Genomic DNA, 27,528 nt, shown 5'->3' on the forward strand with positions numbered 1-27,528 from the left:
CTGAGAATTGTACTGGTGAGGACACCGACAGCTCTCTGATACTTCACACAAGTTGTCTGTTCTTCGTGTACGAGTCTGGCACGTGAGTGTCAGCAAGCCTTCGCAGCCTGTCCTCACATAACATGTACACTTCTGGTAGAGGTAGGTGTATGTATGTATACAACCCTGCCAAACCACAGAGGCACTTGGGACCTCCCAAGACTGTGTGGTACAGAAGTATACCATGCAGTGCATTTTTCCTGTATGTAGGTTGCTCTATAAAATACTAAGTCAGCACATTGCTTATCAGCAGTACATTCTGCTGCCGTATCTGAAACCTATGTTAGGAGTTTCTCAGATTATCCTCTCCTGTTTGTAGTGTGCATGTAAACCTGCCAACTGCAGAAAACTTTCATGACCAAATATAATTTTCCACTTTGAGATTGAGATGCCACTAAACAAAATTGAAATACTTTTATTATTTAACATGCACCTAAAATAAAATACAGGAGCACATTGTCGATAAATTTGACTAATTATATGAGTGAAACTTCATGCAGCCAGGTGGTTCCTCTTTATCTTTGGAAGAGCATGCTGAAAATCTGTTCCAGACAAACCTTACAAAAGCATCGTTCAACAGAATGAATGTAAAGAGCAGGAGAGCAGAACCGTCTAGCCTGCGGACACCACCACCACCAATTAATACGATTCTTTGATCACTCTACTGAGGAGCATGATGGAATGGTGTAGGAAATGGAGCTGCCCAACTCAAATCCCGGCCGTTTTCTCCTTCCTTTGCTTCCTCCCACTGATCATTCAGCCAAGAATGGTGTTGAATGCTGCCTAGGGGCAAAGTCTTTTGCAAATGAGCCAAGACGGGTCAAATTTTGTGTCTTCTTGGAAGCATCTAATGCTCTACTTATACTTAGAGGGCTGTCACAAGTGAGCTCCATTAAACAATTCCTATTTAATTTTCACAAGCTAAGTTATAGTAGCATGTCCAACCTCAAGTCCTGGATGAGTCAGGCATCATAACTTCCTACAACTCAAACCTGGCACAACTGAAGCCAGCCTGTTCTGCTCTTATCAGTACTTGCATTTCTTTGGCATCAACTCCATCAACCTTCCTGTCTACTCACCTGAGGCTCTGCCTGTTAGTTGTCAACCTGAGTGTTCTGTTCAGTCCGGCGCTGAGCTTTCTGTACCATATCCAGTCCACCATGTAGACCTGATTATTGCACCTCAAACATTGTCTGCTTATGCCTCTGCCTTATGCTCTGTTCTGTTGGAACTCTCATCCAAACTGCCTTTGACTTAAAGTTGGTTTCTGTAGTGCTCTCCCTTCCTGCCTCAACTGGCTGCATCCTTCACAAACTTGAATTAATGCAGCTCTGTAGCCCAAGCAAACATCTTATTCAAAGTCCCCCACTCTCCGCACATACATCATCCAGTCGCATTGGCTTGGCTTCCTTTGCCCCAGTGAATAGACTTTAAGATGACCATCTTCATTTCCAAATCCCTCCCCTGTCTTGCACCACCATCCCATAAGTTGCCAGCCCACACACTTCATTCCTCTGACTCTGATTATATCCCCAGCCCATCCACTGAACCACTAAAGACTGAAACTTTAGCCATAATGCCCTGCCCGCTCCCAAAATCACTTGCTCGCTCATTCACTCACTCATTCTCTCTCTCTCTCCCCGCCACCCCCCGTTCTCACCTTCAGAAGCATCTGTAAAAACTGCATTTAAGACCATGAGTTGGTGTTCCCTTTCCCACTTGACTTTAGTTTACTTCCTGCTGTCTAAGACATTCTTTTATTTGAGGAGCTTTACTTAAATGTAAATCATTGTTGCACTAACCATAGACATTGTACTCCACATTCTTCTGCTTGTGGGCTCAAGTGACGGACTGCCTCATGTTAGGTGAGTTAGGACAGTTCTCAACAATTGAAGCTCTACAGGAAGTTGCAGTTTTAGGAAGCAAATAAGCTACTTTTGCCCAGCTTGCCCAGGTAGAATGTTACCTCCTACCAATTGATCACAGAGTAGCACAAACAGTGGTCATGGGCAAGATTGTGATAGGCAAAATTTAGCTTTGTCAAATTTTCTATTTTAATAATTATACTGGTGTATATGATGGCCAGAAGCAAATAATATATTCCAATAAAACTGCAAGATTAGCCACCTTTATTTGATATTCCATATTGAACTAAATGGGCTGAGCATAATTGTATTTAAAATTTATAATTATATATATATATATTTATTTTCCTCCCTGTGCAACAAATCATGTTGAGGAAAAGATGGAATAAAAGACTTGTTCATTCAGATTGGCCCACAATAATAGTTTATGATGCATCTGCCTTTCACTGTATAAAAAGGCGTTCCTTCCATCACTTCTCTGATCTCATCCCACTAACAGAAATGGTTTCCTGTGTTACTCTTAATCTAGGGAACAAGTAGAAACAAGATTGCTGAATAAGCAAAATGTTTGGAATTGGAACAGCTGAAATTGCCCACAGACAAGCACAGCCAAAGCTGTCTTAGGAGCCCACAGACCAACAGTGGGAATGTACCTTTTATTTTCAACCTAAACAAAATGAAGTTGTACTGTAATTCGTCTAATATGAAATAGATGAATCTCAATCTATGGGTATTAGAATCTATTAAATAAGAACATAAGAAATAGGAGCAGGAGTAGGCCATTTGGCCCTTCGAGCCTGTTCCGCCATTCAATGAGATCATGGCTGATCTTCTGCCTCAACTCCATTCACCGGCCCTATCGCCATATCCCTTGATGCCTTTACTAGTCAGAAATCTGTCGACTTCTGTTTTGAATATACCCAATGACTGAGCCTCCACAGCCCTCTGGGGTAGAGAATTCCAAAGATTCACCACCCTCTGTGTGAAGAAATTTCTTCTCATCTCAGTCCTGAATGGCCTACCCTTTATCTTGAGGCTGTGGCCCCTGGTTCTAGACTCCCCAGCTAAGGGAAACATTCTCCCAGCATCCATCCTATCAAGCCCTGTAATAATTTTGTATGCTTCAATGAGATCCCCTCTCATTCTTCTGAATTCAAGAGAATACAGGCCTAGTTTACTCAATCTCTTCTCATACAACAGTCCCGCCATCCCAGGAATCAATCTCGTGAACCTTCATTGCACTCCTTCTATGGCAAGTATATCCTTCCTTGGGTAAGGAGACCAAAATTGTACACAATACTCCAGGCCTGGTCTCACCAAGGCCCTAGAAATAGTAGATGCATTGCTGGCCATCTTCCAAATTTCTATAGAGTCTGGAACAGTTCCCATGGATTGGAGGGTAGCTAATGTTACCCCACTATTCAAAAGAGGTGGTAGAGAGAAAACGGGGAATTATAGGCCGATATGCCTGACATCGGTAGTGGGGAAAATGCTAGAGTCCATTATAAAAGATGTAATAGCAGAGCACTTGGAAAACAGTTATAGGATCGGACAAAGTCAACATGGATTTACAAAAGGTAAATCATGCTTGACTAATCCACTGGAATTTTTTGAGGATGTAACTGGTAGAATAGATAACGGAGAACCAATGGATGTGGTGTATTTGGACTTTCAGAAGGCTTTCGATAAGGTCCCGCATAAGAGATTAGCATGTAAAGTTAAAGCACAAGGAATTGGGGGCAAGGTACTGACTTGGATAGAGAACTGGTTGGCAGACAGGAAGCAAAGAGTTGGAATAAACGGGTCTTTTTCCGAGTGGCAGGCAATGACTAGTGGGGTACTGCAGGGATCGGTGCTAGGACCCCAGCTGTTCACAATATATATTAATGATCTAGACGAGGGAACTAGATGTAATATCTCCAAGTTTGCAGACAGCACAAAGCTGGGTGGGCGTGTGTGCTGTGAGGAGGATGCCGAGAAACTCCAGTGTGATTTGGACAGGTTGGGTGATTGGGCAGATGCATGGCAGATTCAGTATAATGTGGATAAATGCGAGGTTATCCACTTTGGTGGCAAAAACAGGAAGGCAGATTATTATCTGAACGGCAATAGATTGGGAGATGGGGAAGTGCAAAGAGACCTGGGTGTCCTTGTGCACCAGTCGCTGAAGGTAAGCATGCAGGTGCAGCAGGTGGTTAAGAAGGCAAATGGTATGTTGGCCTTCGTAGCGAGAGGATTCGAGTACAGGAACAAGGATGTCTTGCTGCAGTTGTACAGGGCCTTGGTGAGACCACACCTTGAGTAGTGTGTGCAGTTTTGGTCGCCTTATCTGAGGAAGGATGTTCTTGCCATGGAGGGAGTGCAGCGAAGATTCACCAGACTGATACTTGGGATGGCAGGAATGACGTATGAGGAGAGATTGTGTCGATTGGGCTTATACTCACTGGAGTTTAAAAGAATGAGAGGGGATCTCATTGAAACTTATAAAATTCTAACAGGACTAGACAGACTAGATGCAGGAAGGATGTTCCTGATGGCGGGGGAGTCCAGAACCAGGGGTCACAGTCTAAAGATAAGGGGTAAGCCATTTAGGACAGAGATGAGGAGGAATTTCTTCACCCAGAGAGTGGTGAACCTGTGGAACTCTCTACCACAGAAGGCAGTTGAGGCCAATTCATTAAATATATTCAAGAAGGAGTTAGATATATTTCTTAAGGCTAAAGGGATCAAGGGATATGGGGAGAAGGCAGGGACAGGGTACTGAGTTTGGATGATCAGCCATGATCTCATTGAATGGCGGAACAGGCTCGAGGGGCCAAATGGCCTACTCCTGCTCCTATCTTCTTTGTTTCTATATAATTGGAGTAAGACTTCTTTACTCCTATACTCAAATCCTCTTGTAATGAAGGCCAGCATACCATTTGCCTTCCTAATGGCTTGCTGCACCTGCACATTCACTTTCAGTGACTCATGTACAAGGACACCCAGGTCCCTTTGAGCATCTGCATTCCCCAATCTTTTACCATTTAGGAAATACTCTGCCTTTCTGTTTTTTCTACCAAAGTAGATAACTTCACATTTATCCACATTATATTCCATCTGCCATGTTCTCACCCACTCACTGAGCCAGTCGAGATCCCCTTGAAGCCTCTTCACATCCTCTTCACAACTGACACTGCCACCTAGCTTTGTATCGTCAGCAAATTTGGAAATGTTACATTTAGTCCCCTCATCCAAATCATTGATATAGATTGTGAATAGCTGGGGCCCAAGTACCGATCCTTGCGGTACCCCACTAGTCACCGCCTGCCATCCTGAAAAAGACCCGTTTATCCCTACTCTTTGTTTTCTGTCTGCTAACCAATTTTCAATCCATGCTAGTATATTACCCCCAATTCCATGTGCCCTAATTTTGTTCACCAACCTCTTGTGTGGGACCTTATCGAAGGCCTTCTGAAAATCCAAATACACCACATACCGGTTCCCCTTTGTCTACTCCATTAGTTACATCCTCAAGGAACTCCAATAGGTTTGTCAAACAGGATTTCCCTTTCATAAATCCATGTTGACTCTGCCCAATCTTACTATTAGTTTCTAAGTGCCTTGCATCCTTTATAATAGATTCCAGCATTTTCCCAACTACTGATGTGAGGCTTACAGGTCTGTAGTTCCCCGTTTTCTTTCTCCCTCCTTTCTTAAATAGCGGGGTTACATTTGCTATCCTCCAATCTGCAGGAACCATTCCAGAATCTATAGAATTTTGGCAGATGACAACCAATGCGTCCACTATCCCAATGGCCACCTCTTTCAAAACCCTAGGATGTAGGTCATCCGGTCCTTGGGATTTAGCGACTTTTAGTCCCATTAATTTTGCTAGTGCTGTTTTTTTTACTAATAATAATTTCTTTAAGTTCCTCATTCTCGCCACACCCTTGGTTTTCTCGTATTTCTGGGAGGTTTTTTGTGTCTTCCTCCGTGAAGACAGAAACAAAGTATTTATTTAATTTCTCTGCCATTTCCTCATTCCCCATTATAAATTCTCCAATCTCTGACTGTAAAGGACCTACATTTACCTTCGCCAGTCTTTTCCTTTTCCTTTTCACATACAAATAGTACGAGGTGATTGCATCTGCAAGTGAAGAAAAATATACTTTAATATTACATGCTGCAGAGGAATGTCAACACTTCAAAAGCTATGATTTGATTGACTTTCATTCCCCTTCTAACATGGGTGAGATTGGGAATTTGCTTTGTGGGATGATCATGTTTGAAGATTTCTAATTGTTCATTTTTCAACAAGTTACTCCCTGGAATTGGTGGGATGCACTCCTGTATTCCCAGAGTAATCTGTAACCTTTTCAGTACCTTCTGTTTAAAAGGCCGTATGTTGGCAGGAATGTCTTTCAAACAAAAGAGACATTCCTGTTTGTAAACAAAGGGAGATGCCAATCTGTTGCAGTAATGCTTTTAGGAAGTATCTTTAAAGGGCATTATTATTATAGATGAACATTACATTTTAAAGTTCCAATGGTCCATTTTTTGCTGATCGATTTGTGCTACTTTAATAGTGCTGGTTTCCTCAATAGGACAACACATAAACTTTAACTGTACCAGAGATTCCATTTGTCCTGATTACTCTATTCAAAATTAGCTCAATTTCTATCCATGACTGAAGCTGAACTCGGTGCAAAATAGACCACAAATATGCAAAGCAACTATGTTTTAATCCTTGATTCAACTTAAGTGTAAAGAAAAATGGTTCTTATTAATAAAATATGTGAATGGAGCATTTTCTATTGAGTGAAAGGAGGAGCCTTGATATAAGATTTTAAAAATTGAGATGTCTGTGATTTTAAATTCTTAAGTTCTATTTTTCTTTTTCTTGTGATATTGCTCCTTTTTAATATTGTTTTTGTAAGAAAAACAAAATCTAAAGAATTATGTCAACTCACCAAAGTCTCCATTAGCCTTAAAATAACTGATTGCCATTTTGTGCAGAAAGAAAACACATTGAACAGTGTAAAATGACTTAACTGATCTTAACTAAAACTTCCATTTTTAAAAACATCACCTGTGACCTAATTCTAGTTGATTTTAAATCCATCTGTCATTCTACTTCTCTCAGTTTGGGTTTAGTCCAACCTTTGGCTAAAACAATTATGTCAAAGCTGAAACTGCTAGATTAGGATGACTGCCTAAGTGTGGCCTGTCTGTATATATCAGACAATCAAAAGCCTGTGGCAAGGTTAATTGTGGGGTTATCTGGCCTGTGACTTTCACAGCCCTTTGAAACGATATCAAGTTCCACTAACACACTTTGTGCAACCTGTGAGGTTTAAAAGCCAGAATCTTGTCAAAAACCCCAATGCGATTTGACCTGCCGCACGTGGGATGTATTGATGGTGGGCAACAAGAGCGGCAAGTCCGGGCAATTTATTTGTAATTTTCCAAAAATAAATTTTTGGTTTTGAGGTTGAGGTCTGCAGTATTAGTTCTGACAGAAGGTTCTTCTAACTAGTTTTCTGTATTCAAAATAGTGCGTTAAATGCATTGATACCTGCTGTATTTTTAAATTGGCAATAAAATGCTTGGAAATTCTTGAAGGAAAATCTGCGCAACACATACATGTTGTTTCCTATTGTTCTCTGCTTGAAGCATGAGATAGAACAGGCCTAAAATGATTTAAATATCAGGTTACTGAGTGTAAAAGCATAAAACAGCTTTGGCCTTGTGAAAAGCTACAGACCACACAGTGCTTTCCATCTTATATTAAACAATGCTGTGAAAATGGCTATAAATGGGTACAAGAGCACTGCTGATTTGAAGTTATTGGATGCTTCAATTACAGCACACTCTTGCAATTTAATGTGCATTTCAGAATTACATTTTAAGCTCTTGGATAGGGTGAAATGGACAAAAAATAATATACTGCAGGCACCAAGGGGGGTGCAGAGCAGTAACACTGTCATTCTAGTGTTTCCTAAAAGTGATTAATGATCCTTCAGCATTTGAATGTGTTGCTTTAGGAAAAACTATAAAGGGGAATGAAAGTCAATCAAATCATAGCTTTTGAAGTGTTAACATTCCTTTGCAGCATGTAATATTAAAGTATATTTTTCTTCACTTGAAATAAAAGACTCCTGTTCTGTAAACTTTAAGTATGTGTTAAGTGAACAATCCATGTTGGCCTAAAGTATTTTGGCCAAAATACATGTTCCTTTTATTCATTATTTCAATAAAATGAATTTAAACATTCCAGAAAGGGTCACCGATTCTACACTGGATTTTCAATGTTTTATTGTCTGAGAAAATTTTAAGAAGTATAGCCACAGGCGGCCTGGTAGTCTCCTGGTTATAGCAATGACTTCCCAATTAGATAGTCATGGGTTTGAAGAATCCCAGCATCATTGTTTTGAATCCACCTGCCATGGTTTGACAAGGTCATGTGGAGGGCAGAGGCCTGGTGGGGGAACTAGCTACAGTTTGTTGGGGGGGGGGGGGAGAGAAAATTAGTTAGAAAGTAAAGAATGCTTTGAGTTTCTGAAAGTGATTTAATTAGCCCTTATTTAATCAGCCTGAAGTGCATGAAAGAGTGAAGGTGAAGAATGGTAGATTCTGTGAAAATCCGGTTTCTTTTATTCAGTACTTGAAACTCTTAATTTTCTGTTCCAGCTTGAGAATATGCATTGAACAAAATTAAATGCAAATTCTCTATCTCTCCAACTGGAAGTTATAGAATTTTTAGCTTAATTTGCCATAGTGGCATAGTAGCTACATCAGTAACAACAACAACTTGCATTTATATAGCACCTTTAACAATGGAAAAAGCCTCGAGGCACTTCGCGGGAGTGTAATCAGACAAAAGTTGACACCTGAGCCAAAGATGATATTAGGAGGGGTGATTAAAAGCTTGGTTAAAGAGGTATGCTGTTTGTGGGAGCTTGGTGCATGCAAATTAGCTGCTGCGTTTCCTACATTACAACAGTGACTATATTTCAAAAGTACTTCATTGGCTGTAAAGTGCTCTGTGGTGTCTTGAGGTTGTGAAAGGCGCTATATAAATGCAAGTTCTTTCTTTTTCACTGAAGACTGCTTGAATTTGGAGGTTTAACCTTTTTTGGGAGGGGGTAGAAAGTGGGTTAATATGAATTTAAAAAAAAAGAAAAAGAATCATTGTGCTACTTGTTATTAATTGGACAGAAGAGGTAGGTAAAGGGGATAAGGGAATGGAGGTCCTACAATGTGTACAGGACTCCTTTCTAACCCAATATGTAAAAAGCCCAATAAGGGAGAATTCGCTATTGGATCTAGTAATGGAGAATTAACCAGAGCAGATAAGAGAAGTAAAGGTAGGGGAACATATAGGCAGTAGTGACCATAATATAATATGCTTTAAGATGATAATGGAGAAGGACATAAGTATGTTGAAAACCAGGTTAATAGATTGGAGAAAAGCTGATTTTGAGGGGCTGAGAATAGAACTTGGGGGAAAAAATGGGCAACAATATTGGCAAACAACGATGTAGAACAGTAATGGGAAACATTTAAAATGGTGTTCAACAGAGTGCAGGAAAATTATATTCCGCTAAAAGGAAAGAACAAACTAAACAATAATGAGACTGCATGGATGAATAAAGCCATAACGGAACAATTGAGGGTAAGGAAAGAGGCATACATTAAGTACACAGACAGCAGAGGAGTGCATGATAAGAGAGAACACCAAAAGATTAGGAGAGAAGTCAAAAAAACAATTAGGGCAGCAAAGAGGAACTATGAAATTAAACTATCAAGGAACATAAAACAAAATAGTAAAATATTTTATAGGCACATCAAAAAAAAGGAAGATTGGGATGAGAATAGGGCCTTTAAGGGATAGTCAGGATAATACCACAGGTAACGATAGAGAGATGGCAGAAATATTAAATAATTATTTTGCTTCAGTATTTACCAGGGAGATAGAACAGGTGGACATGACATTGGATGATGAGGTTAGTAATGAGATAAGCGCATTTAAAATTTAAAAAAGGGGGTATATTAAATAAACTAATGAAACTCAGGAGGATAAAATCCGGATGGATTGCATCCACACATTTTAAAAGAATCTAGGGAAGAGATAGCAGAGGCATTACTACGCATATTTAATAATTAGTTTGAAAAAGGTGTAGTGCTAGAGGACTGGCGGATAGCTAACATAATACCTATATTTAAGAAGACGAATAGAACATGTCTAGGGAATTATAGACCAGTCAGCTTAACATCGGTGGTAGGAAAAATAATGGAATCCCTACTAAAGGAGAAAATAGAAGAACATCTAGAAACCAAAAATGTAATAATGAATAATCAACATCGATTTCAAAAGGGAAAGTCTTGCTTGACCAAATTTATTGAATTTTTTGAAGAGGTAACAGAGCGAGTAGACAATGGTAATGCAGTAGATGTAATTTATCTAGATTTTCAAAAGGCCTTCGATAAGATACCCCATAATAGACTGATGAACGAGGTCAGGGAATGTGGAGTCAGGGGACAAGTAGCAGAGTGGATTGCTGGCTGGCTTCAGGACAGAAAGCAGAGAGTAGGAGTAAAGGGTAGCTATTCACAGTGGCAGAAGGTGGGTAGTGGTGTTCCACAAGGATCAGTGCTGGGACCACTGCTGTTCACAATTTATATTAACGATTTAGACTTTGGAATCAAAAACACAATTTCAAAATTGTGGATGACACCAAATTGGGGGGGATAGTCAATACTGAGGAGGACTTAACAAGTTACAGGAGGACATTAATAAATTGCAGAATGGGCATATAATTGGCAAATGAAGTTCAACACAGATAAATGAGAGCTATTACATTTTGGTAGGAAGAATAGGGAGGTCACTTATCACTTGGAGGGTGCGAGTCTAGGTGGGGTAGAGGAACAAAGGGATCTAGGAGTACAAATACACAAATCACTAAAAGTTGCGACACAGGTTAGCAAGGCCATAAAAAAAGCAAACCAAGCACTAGGGTTTATTTCTAGACGGATAGAATTGGAAAGTAGGGAAGTTATGCTAAACCTGTATTGAACCTTGGTTAGACCACACTTGGAGTACTGCATACAGTTCTGGTCGCCATATTATAAAAAAGATATAGAGGTACTGGAGAAGGTGCAGAGAAGATTTACAAGGATGATACCAGAAATGCGAGGGTATATATATCAGGAAAGGATGAACAGGCTGGATCTCTCTTTTGAAAAAAGAAGGCTGAGGGGTGACCTAATAGAGGTCTTTAAAATTATGAAAATTTTTGATAGAGTGGATACAGAGAGAATGTTTCCACTTGTGGGGAAGAGCATAACTAGAGGCCATCAATATAAGATAGTCACCAAGAAATCCAATAGGGAATTCAGAAGAATCTTCTTTACCCAGAGAGTGGTGAGAATGTGGAACTCGCTACCACGGGGAGTGGTTGAAGCGAATAGTATAGATGCATTTAAGGGGAGGCTAGACAAGCATATGAGGGAAAAGGGAATAGAGGGTTACACTGATAGATTTAGATGAGGAAAGACAGAAGGAGGCTCGTGTGGAGCATAAACGCCGGCATGGGCTGAATGGCCTGTTTCTGTGCTGTGTTTCCTATGTAATCCTATGTTACGAATATATAGTCCTATGTTATGAAAGAGATCCTCAGTTCATACAAAATGCCAGTATTATATCTTTTTTGTATGAAAAAAATTTTAAGACGGAATATAAACAGAAAATGCTGGAAATACTTAGCAAGTCTGGCAGCATCCGTGGAGAGATACCTTTTGTTAGAACTGAAAAATGTTACTGATGTAAAGGTTTAAAGCAAGTACTGAAGCAGGGAAAGCCAATCTTTATAGAAGTGAAGTGCCTGATAAGATGGAGTTCAGTTAGGAATACCCTTTTTTGTGTAGGGAAAAAAGATAATGCACAACTCACGTCGAGAAGTAGCTATTAGTTTCAAGGTGAGGAGACTATGCTGGTGGGAGTGTCTGATCAGAAACTATAGATAAATTTTGTTTGGCGGGTGCCTCCAGTTTTTGAAATGATGCAAGTATGGAACTCGCAGAAGATGGAACTCTATGTCAAAGTTGACAGCTGTTTTAGAATGTTCAGTTCCCGGTTTGCCTGCCAGTTTTCACATTCCGGCAGTGGGAGCTAAAGTGCCCTTGTCATGTTCATCAAAGTCTCAGTTAGAAGATTCTGAAAATGACATTACGATATTGGACTCTTCATTATTTTCAAGGCAGTTAAGTCAGTCATTGTATTACTGTTTATTTTAGGTTTTCTTTTGCTTCTAAGTAATAATCCTTGTAAATAAACTCAACCACTAGTTTTAGCCTGAAAGATACAGTCTGACTGTGTTCTTTTTTTCTGATATTCGGAGTGAGCAGGAGCACATGGTGCCAGTACACTTTACACCTAATCCCAGCCTATTACCATCGCGTCTAGCTTCTAATCTCTTTTACTTCTTTTGTTTCTTTTATTCTTTTGTCCGATCGCAGCCCTGCCTCCGATGTAGTTTCTTTTCTTTCCAGTTTTGAAGAAGGGTCCAACCCGAAACGTCAACTCAAATTTCTCTCCACTGATGTTGCCTGACCTGCTGAGTTTTTCCAGCATTTTCTGTTGTTATTTGTGCGTCTTTAGTGCTTCACATTGTGGTAAAAGTGTAGTTGTTGGTCCTGAGGCACCCTGTCCCATTTATGGCATGATTAGCTTTGCAAGTTTCAGATCTTAGGAGACTGATTATAGAAACTGCCTTTTACTGAAAATATGAATAGAGAGTTAAGGGAGATGCAAAACTGTAATGGTACTCGTCATAAAGATCAAGGTCCACTGTCCTGCACAGACACGTGACTGTGAAGCAGCTGTCTGCATAAACTTCATCAGTCACAGGCTCATCAACACCTCTGGAGTTGACAACAAGCTGTGCTTACAAAGAGTCCCTGGTTTCCTGCAAGTACAGTTTTAAGAGCAGAGCCACACTTTTCTGATTAACGTGAACATCCTGTTGCTGTAGATCATTAGAATAAAGTTGGAAATAAGTTCTGTAAGTAAACCTGGATGGACTGGTTTAGATTAAGTGCGTAGCTAGAATCAAAAGCTTCAGCATTTAAAATGAGATTTATTTAAAAAAGTTTGCATACATACATTGGAAAAGAATTCATTCAAAGCTTGTCTTTATAGAAGTTAACAGCCTGATAACAAAGTGTATAAATACGGACTGCACATCTAGTACTTTGTTGGACTCGGGAGTACCCCCATTTATCTTGAAGAAATGATTTCGCCACTGAACCAAAAATCCTTCAGAAACACTGGATACCAGAAAATTGATTCGAAAAAAGTAAATTCTCTCTCTTCCCCCCATTCACACACAGCATTAGAATTTAAAATTATTTCTAAGATTTGTTATGTCGTTAGTGTTAAATTAAGATGTAATTCCTGATGAATATATTACAGTGTTGATGCTTGAATATATTCAACTTGTTTTTTATTTTACATAAAGCCATTTACAGATTAGAGACAAATCTTAATTACAGCTTCAAGTAATACTGGTTTGATGCACTAAAATATTTATAAACTGTCGGGTAAATGCTGAATTTAGATAATTTTTTAAATAATCAACGGACAAGAAAAAGGGCCAGATTGCTTGTTAGTGCTGTGTTATTAGGTACTGACTGTTCTGGCTGCTTTTTGATGCATGTGCGAAAAGTAAAACCCCTAAAAAAAATGTATCCCACTGGACAAGCACTAGTTTGACCTTTTGCCAGTTTATAATTCTCTGAGGAAGTTTACATTTGCAAGACATGTAGCTACGTAGTCGACGTTTGTTCCTTATACACTGACATGTAATTCTGGTTATCTTTGGTTTGCCAGAGTATGTCAAAACGAAAAAAAAACAGCTTGGCCTAGAAATTCAGTATAGCCAGTTTTGGGGCGGTAAAGTCGGGCGGGCGCTAAAGTTTGCGCCCGCCGGAAAGTGGAGGCCACTTCGCCGATATTCAGTAGCTTTGGCCAAGGAGTTTGCTCGAGCGCTAAAACTGGCGTTGCACGCCTATCTTTAGGCGCTAAGCCGGCGGTGCAGACTGATACCGCCGAGGCCGGGCGCAGCGCAGGTGCGGTCATGTTTTGATTGACAGACACCCTGGCGCCGGCCAGCTCTTAAAGGGGGAAGGGTCGACTTGGTCTGCTGCCACGCCCTGGATACTGCAGCCCTCCAGCTAGGCCTAAACACTGCTGCTGGAGAGAAATAGCGCCAGCAAGGATGCAGAGGGCCCGTGAGCGAGCGCAGCGCTTCTCTGCCCATGATTTAAAGGTGCTGGTTAGGGCTTTGGAGAAGAGAAGCCATATCTTGTTCCCGGACAGTGGCAAGAAGCCTCCCAAGAGGGTGTACAGGAGAGCCTGGAGGGAAATCGCCCAGAGGGTCACAGCCAACAGCGATGTCCCCAGGACTGGTGACCAATGCCGGAAAAAGTTTAACGACCTCACTCGGTTGGTCAGGGTGAGTACCCTTTCCAGTGTCCTCCTCATCCTTGCATGTGCACCTCACATTATGGGCAAAGGGACCTCAAAGGCCTAATGGCCAGCCCTCATCCAGCAGCTATGGCACTGGCATGAACATCAATTGCACTTTCTGCACTTTACACACTGGCCAAGCTATTCGACCATGGGAGGCAGTGCACACAACAACAGGGCACCACACTGGCCAAGCTATTCGACCATGGGAGGCAGTGCACACAACAACAGGGCACCACACTGGCCAAGCTATTCCACCATGGGAGGCAGTGCACACAACAACAGGGCACCACACTGGCCAAGCTATTCCACCATGGGAGGCAGTGCACACAACAACAGGGCACCACACTGTACTTAAAGGCCGTCCTTTCTCTTGCAGGCCAAGCTGGCCCAGAATCTGAAGAGCCGGACTGTCACCGGGGGAGGCCGTGCCCAGTTCCAGGAGCTCAGTGACCTGGAGGAGCACGTGGGTCGACTCATGGGTGCCCGGGTGATTGGCCCCGTTGCCATTGGAGATGCCGACCCTGTGCTGGGCCCCAATGGTAAGGACATGAGCGTTTGGACCTCTCTCGTTCCCCTTGCGCTTCAGATCTACATCCTTTGCCACTGTCCGACCAATGCGCATAATGCCACCACTCATGCCTCCCTCGCTGACGCCCTGTCCTCACTCTAAAGCTACTCTTGTGCCTTCCTGCTTTCAGCTGGTGAGGAGGAGGTCCCTGAAGCTGCGAGTGTCAGTCCCTCGGAAGAGGAGGACGACGAGGAGCAAGAGGAAGGCGGCACATCGGGGGAACCCTCATCCGCGCCAGGGGATGGCAATGGAGGGGACACGTCTTGCCTGGAGGAGAGCCAGGGGGAAGTGTTGCAGGGGAGTGCAGTTGCTGGGCCCAGTGGCGTCCAGCCACGCGGGAAGGGTCGGGCAGCTCGGCGGCCTTCTCCCCAGAGGGGGGAAGTGTTGCAGGGGAGTGTAGCTCCTGTGCCCAGTGGCATCCTGCCACGCGGGAAGGGTCGGCCAGCTCGGCGGCCTTCTCCCCAGAGGGGGGAAGTGTTGCAGGGGAGTGCAGTTGCTGGGCCCAGTGGCGTCCAGCCACGCGGGAAGGCTCGGGCAGCTCGGCGGCCTTCTCCCCAGAGGGAGAGTCCGGCCTCCAGTCCGGAGACGGTCCTCGCCCAGGAGGTGCGCCTCCTTGATCAAATGTCTGCGGACTCGGAACGTCGGCACACCGAGTTCATGGGGGTTGTGGGACGGTTGCCTGAGGCCATTGAGCCCCTGGCTCATAGTGTGGCCGATTTCGGGGCCTCACAGGCCAGGGGTTTAGAAGAACTCGCGGCAGCACAGGCCAGGGGTCACGAACAATTCGGGGCAGCACAGGCCAGGGGTCACGAAGAATTCAGGGCATCACAGGACGCGAGTCAGGCCGATTTCAGGGCAGCACAGGCAGCGAGTGCAGAGTTGATGAGTGCTGCTGTGCAGTCACTGGCTGGTCTGATGCGGGCACAGACCAGGGCAGTACGGGCACTCACTGCTGCCACACTCGCTGTGTCACGCACGCATCGCCAGGGCACCCGCCGCGCTGCTGCAGCACAGCGGTCTGGGCTTCACCAGATTGCTGCGCTTGCTGCAGTGCCAGCCCGGCCGACTGCCAGTGTCTCTGGCGACCAGCGAGCGCCTGCCATCAGCCAGCTTGCCCCCATTGCTGCAGCCGCCACTGCCACTCCCCCAGCAAAGCTGCGACGAGCTGCTGGAGCGACTGATGCTGCCCAGCCACAGCTGCAGCAGTCAGCAGCCGGCCCCTCCAAGGCCGGAGCTCGTCTAGGCCGACCCCCAAGGGCATCTGCCGTCACGCATTGTGCCCCTCAGGAGCCTTCCCCCAGCCTTGCAACACCCACAGGGCCCAGGTTGAGGCGGAGCAGCAGGTCGGCCAGGGGCCGGAAAAGCCTGGACAAGGACTCGCCCTCTCGGCACACAAAGTAGAGTGTGTTGCCAAATGTTTTTTTATATGGGTGTGTTTGTGTTCTGTATGGGGGGGGTTTATTTTGGTAAGGCCGAAGATGAAGGCAAATGTTTTTTTATATGGGGGTGTTTGTGTTCTGTATGGGGGGGTTTATTTATTTTGGTAAGGCCGAAGATGAAGGCCATTTGGATGGACAAGTTATGTTATTCCTCCCCAGGTTGTGGGAGTGAGATATGTTTTTGACTGTTTTTTGGGGGTCTTGTCTGTTTTTGGGTTTCATGTGGGAAGGGCCCTGAGTTTGTTAAATAAAGCTTTTTATTTATTCAGCTTGTCCATGTGTGATGTTTCAAGTGGTTGTTGCGTTAACCGGCTGAGGGCTTGCGGAGCGGCTGCATTCAGGTGCGTTCATTGCCACAAGCCATTCCCTGACAGGGGGCCTAGAAGTGTCGTTCAATAAGCCGCCGACGGACGGCCCTTGGACCTTGTGGCTCCCTCCTGGGCTGGTACTCCTCCTCCTCCTCCTCCTCCTCATGGTCCTCCTGCTCGTCCTCCTGAGGTGGTGGTCCAACGTGAGGTGGCAGTGCCTGAGTCCTGCGGATAGCCAGGTTGTGCAGCATGCAGCAAACGACGACGAACTGGGAGACTCTATCCGGCGAATACTGTAGAGATCTGCCGGAGCGATCCAGGCAGCGGAACCGTTGCTTGAGGACGCCAATCGTTTGCTCTATGATGTTCCTTGTGGCTTGATGGCTTTCATTGTATGCCTCCTCAGCAGGGGTCCTGGGCGCGCGGAGCGGGGTCATGAGCCATGTACACAAAGGATAGCCTTTGTCCCCGATAAGCCATCCTCTTGGGGGAGGCTGTGCCTGGAACATGTCAGCCACAGTAGTCTGGCGCAGGATAAATGCATCGTGGCTGCTTCCTGGAAAGCGGGCATTGACAGCTAGGATGCGCTGCCTGTGGTCACACACCAGCTGTACATTGAGGGAATGGTAGCCCTTCCGGTTGCGGTAATCCTCGGCATTGTCGATAGGTGCCCGCATAGCCACATGCGTGCAGTCAATGGCGCCCTGCACCATGGGGAAGTCGGCGATCCTCGCAAATCCGACTGCACGCTGCTCCTGCCTCTCTAGGGTCATGGGGAAGGAGATGAATTGGTGTCTCCTTGCGAAAAGGGCATCGGTGACCTGCCGGATGCAGCGATGCACGGCGAACTGGGAGATGTTCGCTATGTCCCCAGCAGCGGCTTGGAAGGAGCCGCTTGCATAAAAGTTCAGAGCCACCGTGACCTTCACTTCCACCGACAGAGACGTCCTGCACATCAGTTGTGGACGCAGATCTCTGTGAAGCAGCTGGCAGATCTCTGCAACCACCTCCCTTCTGAAGCGCAGCCTCTTAACACAATGCGCGGCAGTCATGGTGAGATAGGACACCTGCTGGCGGTATTCCCTGAGTGGGTAAGGCCTACGTTGCCGACGCCTGATGGCCCCTCTGCGTCTAGGCATGGCTGCCCCTCTCACACAGCGTCTGCGAGCCCTTCGCACATAATGCTGGAACTGAGGGTTGGAACCCCATGCAGCCCCCATAATATACTTGCAAACAGTGAAATCACAATGAGACAAATTTGCAAGCTCTGGCCAGAAGCCAAAAATACCTCTCCTATGTTGGCCCAATTCAGTAAGGTCTCTTCCTTGGTCTCTGTCCAGAAATCCGTAGCACTAAAGTCATTGCAGCAAAATGGCTGGCCTTTATAGTTCAGTCTAAGTGCCCTTTAATTAGCGCTCCCCGAGGCCCGCAGGGCCTCTGCTGCGTTCCACTTCACAGTTCTTAACAGCGCCACGCCCACATTGGGCCGGCGCCATTGAAGTTCCGGTTTGGGGCGCACAAACGGCGTTGCACGACGAAATGACGTCATAAGCTGCGCGCGCAGCTGAGCGCGCGCAAACACTTTGCGCCGGCGCTAAATGTCAACTGAAGTTGGGCGTAGGCGCAGATCGGTCTGCGCCCGGGCGCTAAGTGCCTAGCGCTCGAAATCTACCCCTCTTATGGCGCTAACGGCTGGCGAACGCAACTGAATTTCTAGGCCCTTAAGTCAGTAAGGAACGTTTTAATAGCACACAGTATGTTGTTCATTTGGAAATATTGTGAGGGGGTTGGGCAGAAGACATTTTAACATTCTTTCTGACAGCTGTGTAGAGAAAGAATGTTTGTCATTTTAACCTGAGGCCCCTTGTTTTGGCTCGTACGCAGCTCTTCAGAGACTGTAGACCTTAAGCTGTACTGCTGAATCATTGTATTCTGAATGAAACCATTAGGACATTGGTTGCAATTCCAGCAATAAAACACAATTTTATTCTACAGTATTTTATTTTGAAATATTAAAATAGAAAGTTTATTAAAATTAATATAAAGTCACTTTAATATATATATTACATTTTGTTATTACTCTTTACACTACAATCTGTCAGTCGTGCTGTCATTACTTTACAAGTGGACAGTTGGACTGAAACACTTAATTTGGTTAAAACGAAAGGCTGAGTATAATTCACATATACTTGAGATACTCTAGATTTCTTCTATGATCTCTGTTAGCAGAACTCTAATGGATTCCAGGGAGCGTCAGTTTTGGAAAAGTTCAGCCCCGATTTTAAGCTAACATGACCGGCGAGAACGGGGCCCATTGGGTCGGGCGGCCAACTTACACCCTGCCCGATCTTATGCTCCATTGATTTCAATGGAGTTGATAATCGAGTGGTGCGTAAGTCAGGCGTCTGACCAGAATGCGCTCTGTTCTCACCGGGCGCGTTAGGTTAAAATCGGGGCTTTCTACTGCAAACAGTTTTGTTTTTTTCACTTTTTCAACTATTTCAGTTGCACCATAGGCTAATAACATCTGTTTAGAATCTTGACCAGAATTGTACCAAATGAAATTTTGTGGTCACTTGGCTTTAACTTGTTTTTTTATCTATGACACTATTTTTCAAGCACATTAAAGGTAGAACTCACCACCTTAACTAGTACAAAGCACAAAACCATTTTCTGTAGTCTGTAGACGATTTAAAAAAAAAGCCAATAAAATGTTTTCCTGAGTTAACAGTACTTCCAGCAATAGTGAATGATTGATGTGGTTGAAAATTCAGGGCCGTAATCACCAAGATAGGACACTGGTTAAACAGGCACTGAATTCGATTCCAAGTCTCCCTGCCACTTAACTATGCTGAGATAAACTTACTTGGTTCTTAGACAGGCACTACATGACATTGATGAACCTGGTCTCCTTATTTCCTTGGGAGGGTCACAAGAGCACCTATGGCACTGTTACTTCCTATATTTTCCTCTGTCATTATAGGTGGCTAGATGGAACATTACACAGCGGCATTATGTTCTCTGGTCGCCTCAAGGCTGCTGAATTTAGGTGGTAATTATATGCTGATCTCATCTGTTTACCCCTGCACTTAGTATTTGAAGTTACCCGTGCAAGGGGAAAATTGTAGAGGATATGAAAGACAATAACATATCCAAGGAGGGAAGAAAGGGGAAAATAAACTACAAAGCAGGTATTATATGAGCTGTTAGTTTGTTTGAGAGTTGCACACTGATGCATATAGGCACAGTATATGAGAGTTTAGAAGGTAGGAGAGTAAAAACACTGCGTGTTGTACTTGGGCCTATCTTTATCAGTCCAAATGCTAAGACAAGTAACATCAAAGAAATGCTAGTTAAGTTGTGAAGCAGTCAACTGAGACTAGATATCGATAAACAAATACTACTACCTCTGTAGCCTTTCCGTTAAAAGGCTTTCCCTGTTTTATTTGTTTTGAAAAGGTGGTGTACTATACATAGAGTAGAAGCTGGATTGGGCTGGATTTTGTCAATGGGGACGTGATGGAGGCGGGACTCCCACTTTTTGGGTTGTAGTCCCGCCTCCATCGATTTGTGGCCAACCCACGCTATTTTCCTTTGATTGACCTTGTTGAGCCCGCCCAATTAAGGGACACCCGGTTATAGGTAACGTCAGGGATTGACATTTCATCTGTCAAGAGCTTTTGACAGATGAAATATCAGCGTTTGACAGCTCTGTGAAGCTGTCAAACACTGACAATCTGACTTCTAACTTGAGTCCTTCTCCACAGACTCAGTTAGAAATCTCTCCAGAACGGTGGCATAGTGGTTAGCACTGTTGCCTCACAGCGCCAGGGACCCGGGTTCGAATCCGGCCTCGGGTGACTGTCTGTGTGGAGTTTGCACATTCTCCCCGTGTTTGCGTGGGTTTTCTCCGGGTGCTCCGGTTTCCTCCCACAGTCCAAAGATGTGCGGGTTAGGTTGATTGGCTATGATAAAAAAAAAATTGACCCTTAGTGTTAGGGGGATTAAATACGTGGGGCTACGGGGATAGGGTGGGATATGTGTTGGTGTAGGGGTTACGGGGATCGGGTGGGATATGTGTCGGTGCAGGCTCGATGGGCCGAAATGGCCTCTATCTGTACTGTGAGGTTTCTGTGATTCTGTGAACAGAAAGCAGAATGCTGCAACTTTTGACAGCTTGCGGCCATTCTGTTTTCTGTGCCGGTGAGATGAGGGACTCCCGAGACCTGAAGGAAGGAAGCCTGCATTAGTAAGTAAACGTAAGTAAAACTTATTTAAACACTCTACACACACCAAACACACTTACCTCTGCACTCATGCACCCATCACTCACCTGAACACCGGACATCTCAAGCCCTTCAGCCCGACGGTCCGCCTCGCTAACTTGGCGTGGTTTGGAGCCGTCGGGCAGCCCACACTTCAGGGCTAAAAATAGGGATTAGCCAAAAACTGCCTGTTAACTACCTGTTAACAGGCAGTTCATTGGCACTAATCGCCTTCCTGCCTCGGGGAGGCAGCTCCCAGCACAGGTCGGGTACCCGCCTCCTGGGAAACGGGCATGGAGGCGGGTTGGGGGCGGGAAGGGTTCACACCCCCCGATTCTGCAATTTTCCCCCCACTCCCGCCTCCACAGGGCTTGGAAATGTGAGCCCCTTCTTGTCTCTGAGCTAGATTGAGAATAAACTCTACTCTCCTTAGTTCAAAGTCAAATTACCTGATTTCTTTGTTGCACCAAACTTCCACTTTGCTGTGTTATTTGGATTGCTTCATTCAAATTATTCGATAATTCATTTTTTTAAGCATTGAAAAATTACTTCAGGCATAGCTGTAATGTGAAGCTTTTTATATTTATACAAGGAAATGAAATGGAATGCATCAAAAGTCTTTCAAATTAAGTAAGCTTTTTGTGAGACTGTTTCAGTTTCTGTCTCCTTGATATCTTTCCATCATTCAATAATTTTTCATCAGAGCTAAAGTCCACCTGCTGTCTCATAATGTTTAAAAAAAAAAGCCTTAATTTGACACGGATATTAAAGCATGCATATGGAGAGTTTCATTGGATGCTTGGGCCGAAATTCTTTCCCACGATCCCAACACAAAATCAGGCTGGATCATGTCGGAGAATGACCGAAAATGGTTCGACTCTACTCTCCAGCCAAGGTCTTTCAATTTTGCCTGTTGCTGTCTACATAACTTAATCATGGCCTGATGGTGGAAGAGTGAGAAGAAAACCCTGAGGAAAAGTTGGTGGTAAAGAGGACCAAGAATCGGAGCCAGAAGAGAAGCAGGAGTCACGAGGATCCTTCAGAGCTGCAAGAGTTACCTGCATAGACCTGACTGAAGCCTTTCCACCATCTACAAGGCACAAGTAAGGAGTGTGATGGAATACTCTCCACTTGCCTGGATGAGTGCAGCTCCAACAACACTCAAGAAGCTCGACACCATCCAGAACAAAGCAGCCCGCTTGATTGGCACCCCATCCACCACCTTAAACGTTCACTCCCTCCACCACCGGCGTACCGTGGCTGCAATGTGTACCACCTACAAGATGCACTGCAGCAACTCGCCAAGGCTTCTTCAGCATCACCTCCCAAACCCGCGACCTCTTCCACCTAGAAGGACAAGGGCAGCAGGCGCATGGGAACACCACCAGCTCCAAGTTCCCCTCCAAGTCACACACCATCCTGACTTAGAAGTATATCGCCGATCCTTCATCGTCGCTGGGTCAAAATCCTGGGACTCCCTCCCTAACAGCACTGTGGGAGTACCTTCACCACATGGACTGCAGCGGTTCAAGAAGGCGGCTCACCACCACCTTCTCAAGGGCAATTAGGGATTTCCAATAAACGCTGGCCTTGGCAGCGATGCCCACTTCCCATAAAAACGAATAAAAATAAAAGACACAATCTGCTGAAATGCAAGCATTTTCCTAACCACTTACCAAGAATGCACTGTCCCTGTAACCATCCTTCTCTGAATAAAAATCTGTTCAATCAAACTATCAAATAATAAATCTTGCCTTGTGTAAAAGAACATCGTTACAATGAAACCATCACCCTCCTCCTATCCCAACACAATCATTTTTCTGACCCAAACTTTTGTTTTCCTTGTTCCTGCACATTCAAAAGCTCTGAAATAGCCATGCACATTACAATTCTTTATTTGAAGAAGTGTATGTGCGCCCTTGGCACACACGCTGATTTACGCTAAGGTTGATACTCTTTCACCGATAACTTTAAATTGGACTGCTGGAAAGCACAGACTCTTGCTTGGGTTGCTGCTGCTAACCCTTCCATGGTACGATAGCATGCATACATTGACAAAGGGTGTCCCATTTCACCAAGGGAAAGGAAAAGACTGCAGGAGTGAAAACTAACAACTTTTGACAGGCTAAAACTAATGCACTCTCCAGAACTTATTTTCAGCTGTCAATTTTAATATTTTCTTTTCAGTGCACCAGAAATGTCACATACCTCTACATCTTTTTCATTGGGTTCTATTGTGCCAGCCCCTTCAAGGTTCCTATTGCCTCTAAGCATGTAAACTTTCTCTTGCTTTTATGGCTGCAGCCAATAATGCGCCACTATGTGCATCTGGTGTCTGCCTGCTGAATCCAAATGAGGCCCGAGAGTTAAGTTTTGGCGCTCGCTTCTTGGTCCCCCGCAGCAAGCACTTCTGGTGCATTCCACATTAGTTCAATTGTCTCTGTGGAGATGAGCTCAAGCTTTGTTTTGTGAGCCTCGATAAGTACTGCAAGAGAATTTCAAACTCTCTTCCATGAATTAAGAAATAGCCTTTCCTTATTTCAGGTGGACATTTAACACTGCATCGCACTCTGTCTTTGTATTGTCATGATAGTGGTATAGACTTGTCCAAGGCAGAGTTAAGCAGGTCTTCAACACAATCTTGGCCAAATATATATTTTTTTCTTGTAATGTAATCTCTAAAATAGTGATCATCAACTATTAAAAATGTCACAGAAACATGAACTATTACAGCCTCAGATATAAATGATTTATAACTTGGCCTGCCTTTCATTATATGTTTCCGTTTGACTTTATATCCTTGAACTGCCTAAACCCACACATCAGACACCTCTGGATTTGGATTTGAGCTTCGGTTTCATGTTTCAAGCACTTGAATGCATTGTTGTTATTGGAAAAGGAAAATAACATAATTGTAAAGAAGACGCAACATACAATGACTGGGGCAACCAGAAGCACCTGAGAAATTCTATTTCGTAACTTTTATAATTTATATGCAAATACATATTATCATGTAAAGCATAATAAATATGTAACATATGGTGATGTGTTGGGTCAAATCACAAGAGCACCTCTGTGTCACTCTACACAGAGTTTGATATTTGCCATTAAGTGCAAAATTATGCTTGTACTGTTTACTTCCCTATTAACTCTTACTACTCCACCATGCTGAAATTGCATAGGAAATTATAGAATAATAAATCACCATTAAACCCATTGGGGGAGAAATTGGGTGAGTAGCGCCACTTGTTAGCGCCTAAAGAGGCAGTCAGTGGCTGTAGCGCCACTGGCTCTGTCTCCCGCGATATTCAGTAGGGGCGCTAATGATGGCGTTAGGCATTTGCGCTGCGCCGCCACCGATGACGTCATCGGTGTGCGCAGCACCCCATTCATGCCCCGTTTGCGATATTTGGTAGCGAACGCCGCAGTTGCGCCGCTCGCTACCCGCGCCCGGTTCACGGGGCCTTACTGTGCCGGCAGCGGCGCAAGTTAAGGTGGAGGTGCGGGGCGGCCGCCTTTTCGGCGGCCTCCTGCCAGCACCTCCGTCCCCGGCCTCCTAACCCCCACCCCCCCGCTGCATTGCCAGCTGTTTCCCGAGAGCCCGGCACTTCTCCTTGGTGCCGGGCTCATTTGCCGGCACTCGCGAGCGGGGATCGCGCTGTTGCAGGCACCTCCCCCTTAACAGTGGGAGGAAGGCCTGCAGTACCGTAGCGTGCCGTTGCGCTGCGATATTCAGTTTCAGCGCCCTAAGAGGGACGCGGAGCGCCTCGAGCCTCGCCCCGTGTCCCTCGAGAAGCAATGAAACTGAATATCTGACGATCGCTAAAGCCTCGAACGCTGCGCTAAATCCTGCGCTCAGGCGACTTTTGCGCCACTTTGGCGCCCCAACCCAATTTCTAGGCCATTGAGTTTAACCCACCCCCTCAGAGATCATGTACAAGCTATATTAAACACTGAATTTCCTCAGCCGTCCCCCCCCCCCCCCCTGCCGATTGTCACTGTAACGCGAGAAAAAGGTCAGGGTTCGGATGTGCCAGGTTGCAACCTCAACTGGGAAAACCTGCTCAGGCTTGCAAGTGGAAGAGCCTTTACCAGCCCCTTACAAGATCAGGCATATCAGAGGGGCCGGGTACACCCTATGCTAGGAGTTACCGTTTCCCAGCTCAAAGGGGACCTAGTATAAGACTGGAGACCAGTACGCCAAATCAGATGAGGTGTACAGTTTTCCAGAAGACCAAAAGTTAGTTCCACGTGGAGGGGCTGGGGCAGGGTGTGGAGGCGGGGGGGGTGGTGGGGGAAATGGGGATTGAATCCAGGCCAGGGAAATGACTTGGCGGGTGCCACGGTTTCCAGCAGAATGGAGCAGGCAGGCCCCTGGGATGCATCTGTAATGCCTTGGGCACCTGCCAGCCCCATGAAAATGAGGTGCACTTCCACTGACCTAGCAAATCTGGCGTCTCTGCTGGGCTTGTGCCCCGTGAATTATTGGACCTATTGTAAATGCTACCCTCATCTTCACGCAATGCAACAATGATTTATTTACTGATCGTATGGTACATGTCTAAATTTGTGCTCTCTGCAATTGTTATGTAGGTGGTAATAAGTTGAAGAATCAGCTTTTCCGTTTGAACTGGGCTTGGATCTCTCTGGAGAAGGAATACTACCTGGTTGATGAGAATTCTAAATTCCTGGAGCTTTCACTGAAGCGCAGAGGCTATCTGGGAGAAACCTCATTTGTTGGTGAGTACCTCTCAGCAACTGGAAATTGTTACAAAATGATTATATTATTTGTCTTTCATTTCCCACCCAAAATATACTGCCCAACTGAGGACAACAAGTAGTGTACTCTAAATTTCTTCATAAGCTACCCAGAGATGGGTATCTCCAAAGGACTGTGCAGTTGTCTTTAGCACTGTCAGTGTTATTTATAAGCCTGTAAATTCTGTCAGGCTGTGCATTTTATTGTGCTTTCTGCAGTAACTGTCTTGGTAGAGTTTTGATGCATATTAGGAGTTAGGATATATTGTCCTAAATCCCAATGCTAAGAGTATGGCATTTTCATTGGTGGTATAAAAGGTAAGTTTTTCACTAATAGTTGAATCTATATGAGCATAAAGAAAAATCTAAAATAGCACAAATGCCTTATCAGGAGCAGTGGTCTGTAAGTAATATTATTTTAGAAATGACTGGTGCAATGCCACCAAATCATCACTTTTGATGTGGCTGCATTGTCATTGCCCTGCCACAAAAGATTTAAGTGACTGTAATTTCCCCATTTGCCAACCCTCACTAATGTGGCTGAAATCGTAGCGAGTTGTTAGGAACTGCTCGAAATAGTAACCCTCAAAAGGGAATTGGATATACACTTGAAAAAGAAAAAAAAGTGCAGGGCTACGGGGAAAGAGCAGGGGAGTGGGACTAATTGGATAGCTCTTCCAAAGAACCAGTACAGGTACCATGGGCCAAATGGCCTCCTTCTGTGCTGTAAGATTCTATGATTCTATCATTTTATGGCTTTCATGTGTTAAGCAAATTTAATAATCATGACAATACAGAAATGGATTAATTTGGGGCTAAACGTCTGTAGGGATTCTACCAGTCTTTCGTGGTTACTCTATCTGGAGACTGGTGGAACCCCCCCCTGTAATTACAATCCTTTGGATTCTTCATTAATTGAAAGGAAGTGAATGAGAGGGGACCTTTTACAGAGTTATACAAGATATTTTGTGGAATAACAGGTGGCCAGTCTTCATGAATGCGACACATTTCCTCTGGGTTGCTGCTGGGTGCAGGAAAAGCATGCATTAGGAGCTGACCCACTAACCCAGCACTCTCCTAAACATAGTATAAAAGCAGCTTAAGGAGCAGGAGTAGGCCATTTGGCCCCACGAGCCTGCTCCGCCATTCAATGTGATCATTGCTGATCATCCAAATTCAGTACCCTGTCCCTGCCTTCTCCCCATATCCCTTGATCCTCTAGCCTTAAGAAATATATCCAACTCCTTCTTGAATATATTTAATGTATTGGCCTCAACTGCCTTCTGTGGTAGAGAATCATTATGCTTCGGTACAGTAAAATAAAAATAAAACATTTTTGCTTCATGCTTTTCCCATTAAGGGCAGAGGAGCTAAAGGTCACCAGCAAAGATTCCTTGCGCACCTGAAGAGTCAAAATATTTTCAATGCAACTAAGTTCATTTGTTAAAATTGCATTATATCTGCAAAAGAAAACTCGAGTTTCAAATCTGAAGCAATAATCCGAAATATCAGTCTCATCAATTTTTTTTTGCTCCACTGTGTGACACACTGAGTGCAGAGCTCTGATGGATAGATGGAGGTTGAGCAGACTGGACACCAGCTGTCAAAACAACTTTGTTTTAAAATGTTTGCAAGCCAAGATGCTGGGTGTTTCTGCGCCCAATGGGGTAAAGACTGAAAGTGCAGAGTAAATGGTTTGATTTTTAATCAGTTTTGGCAGATAAGGATGTTTAATCCAAAGGTTGTGTAGAGGGTTTCCAAGCTGCATGCAT

General features: G+C 44.4%; 1 protein-coding gene across 2 annotated transcripts in view; it reads left to right on the forward strand.

Annotated features, from left to right (window-relative positions):
• Window positions 1-27,528, forward strand: part of LOC147111970 (FRAS1-related extracellular matrix protein 2-like) — a 319,343-nt gene that overhangs the window by 113,128 nt on the left and 178,687 nt on the right. For both annotated transcript variants that reach the window (XM_085999403.1, XM_085999402.1), the window contains exon 3: window positions 25,592-25,738. In XM_085999403.1, the coding sequence (XP_085855529.1) occupies window positions 25,592-25,738 (147 nt within the window). The remainder of the gene's footprint in view (window positions 1-25,591; window positions 25,739-27,528) is intronic.

Source organism: Somniosus microcephalus, chromosome 10, assembly GCF_052327205.1.
Source record: "Somniosus microcephalus isolate GS21.2 chromosome 10, FLI_Smic_1.0, whole genome shotgun sequence".
In the NCBI taxonomy this organism is placed as follows: Eukaryota; Metazoa; Chordata; class Chondrichthyes; order Squaliformes; family Somniosidae; genus Somniosus; species Somniosus microcephalus.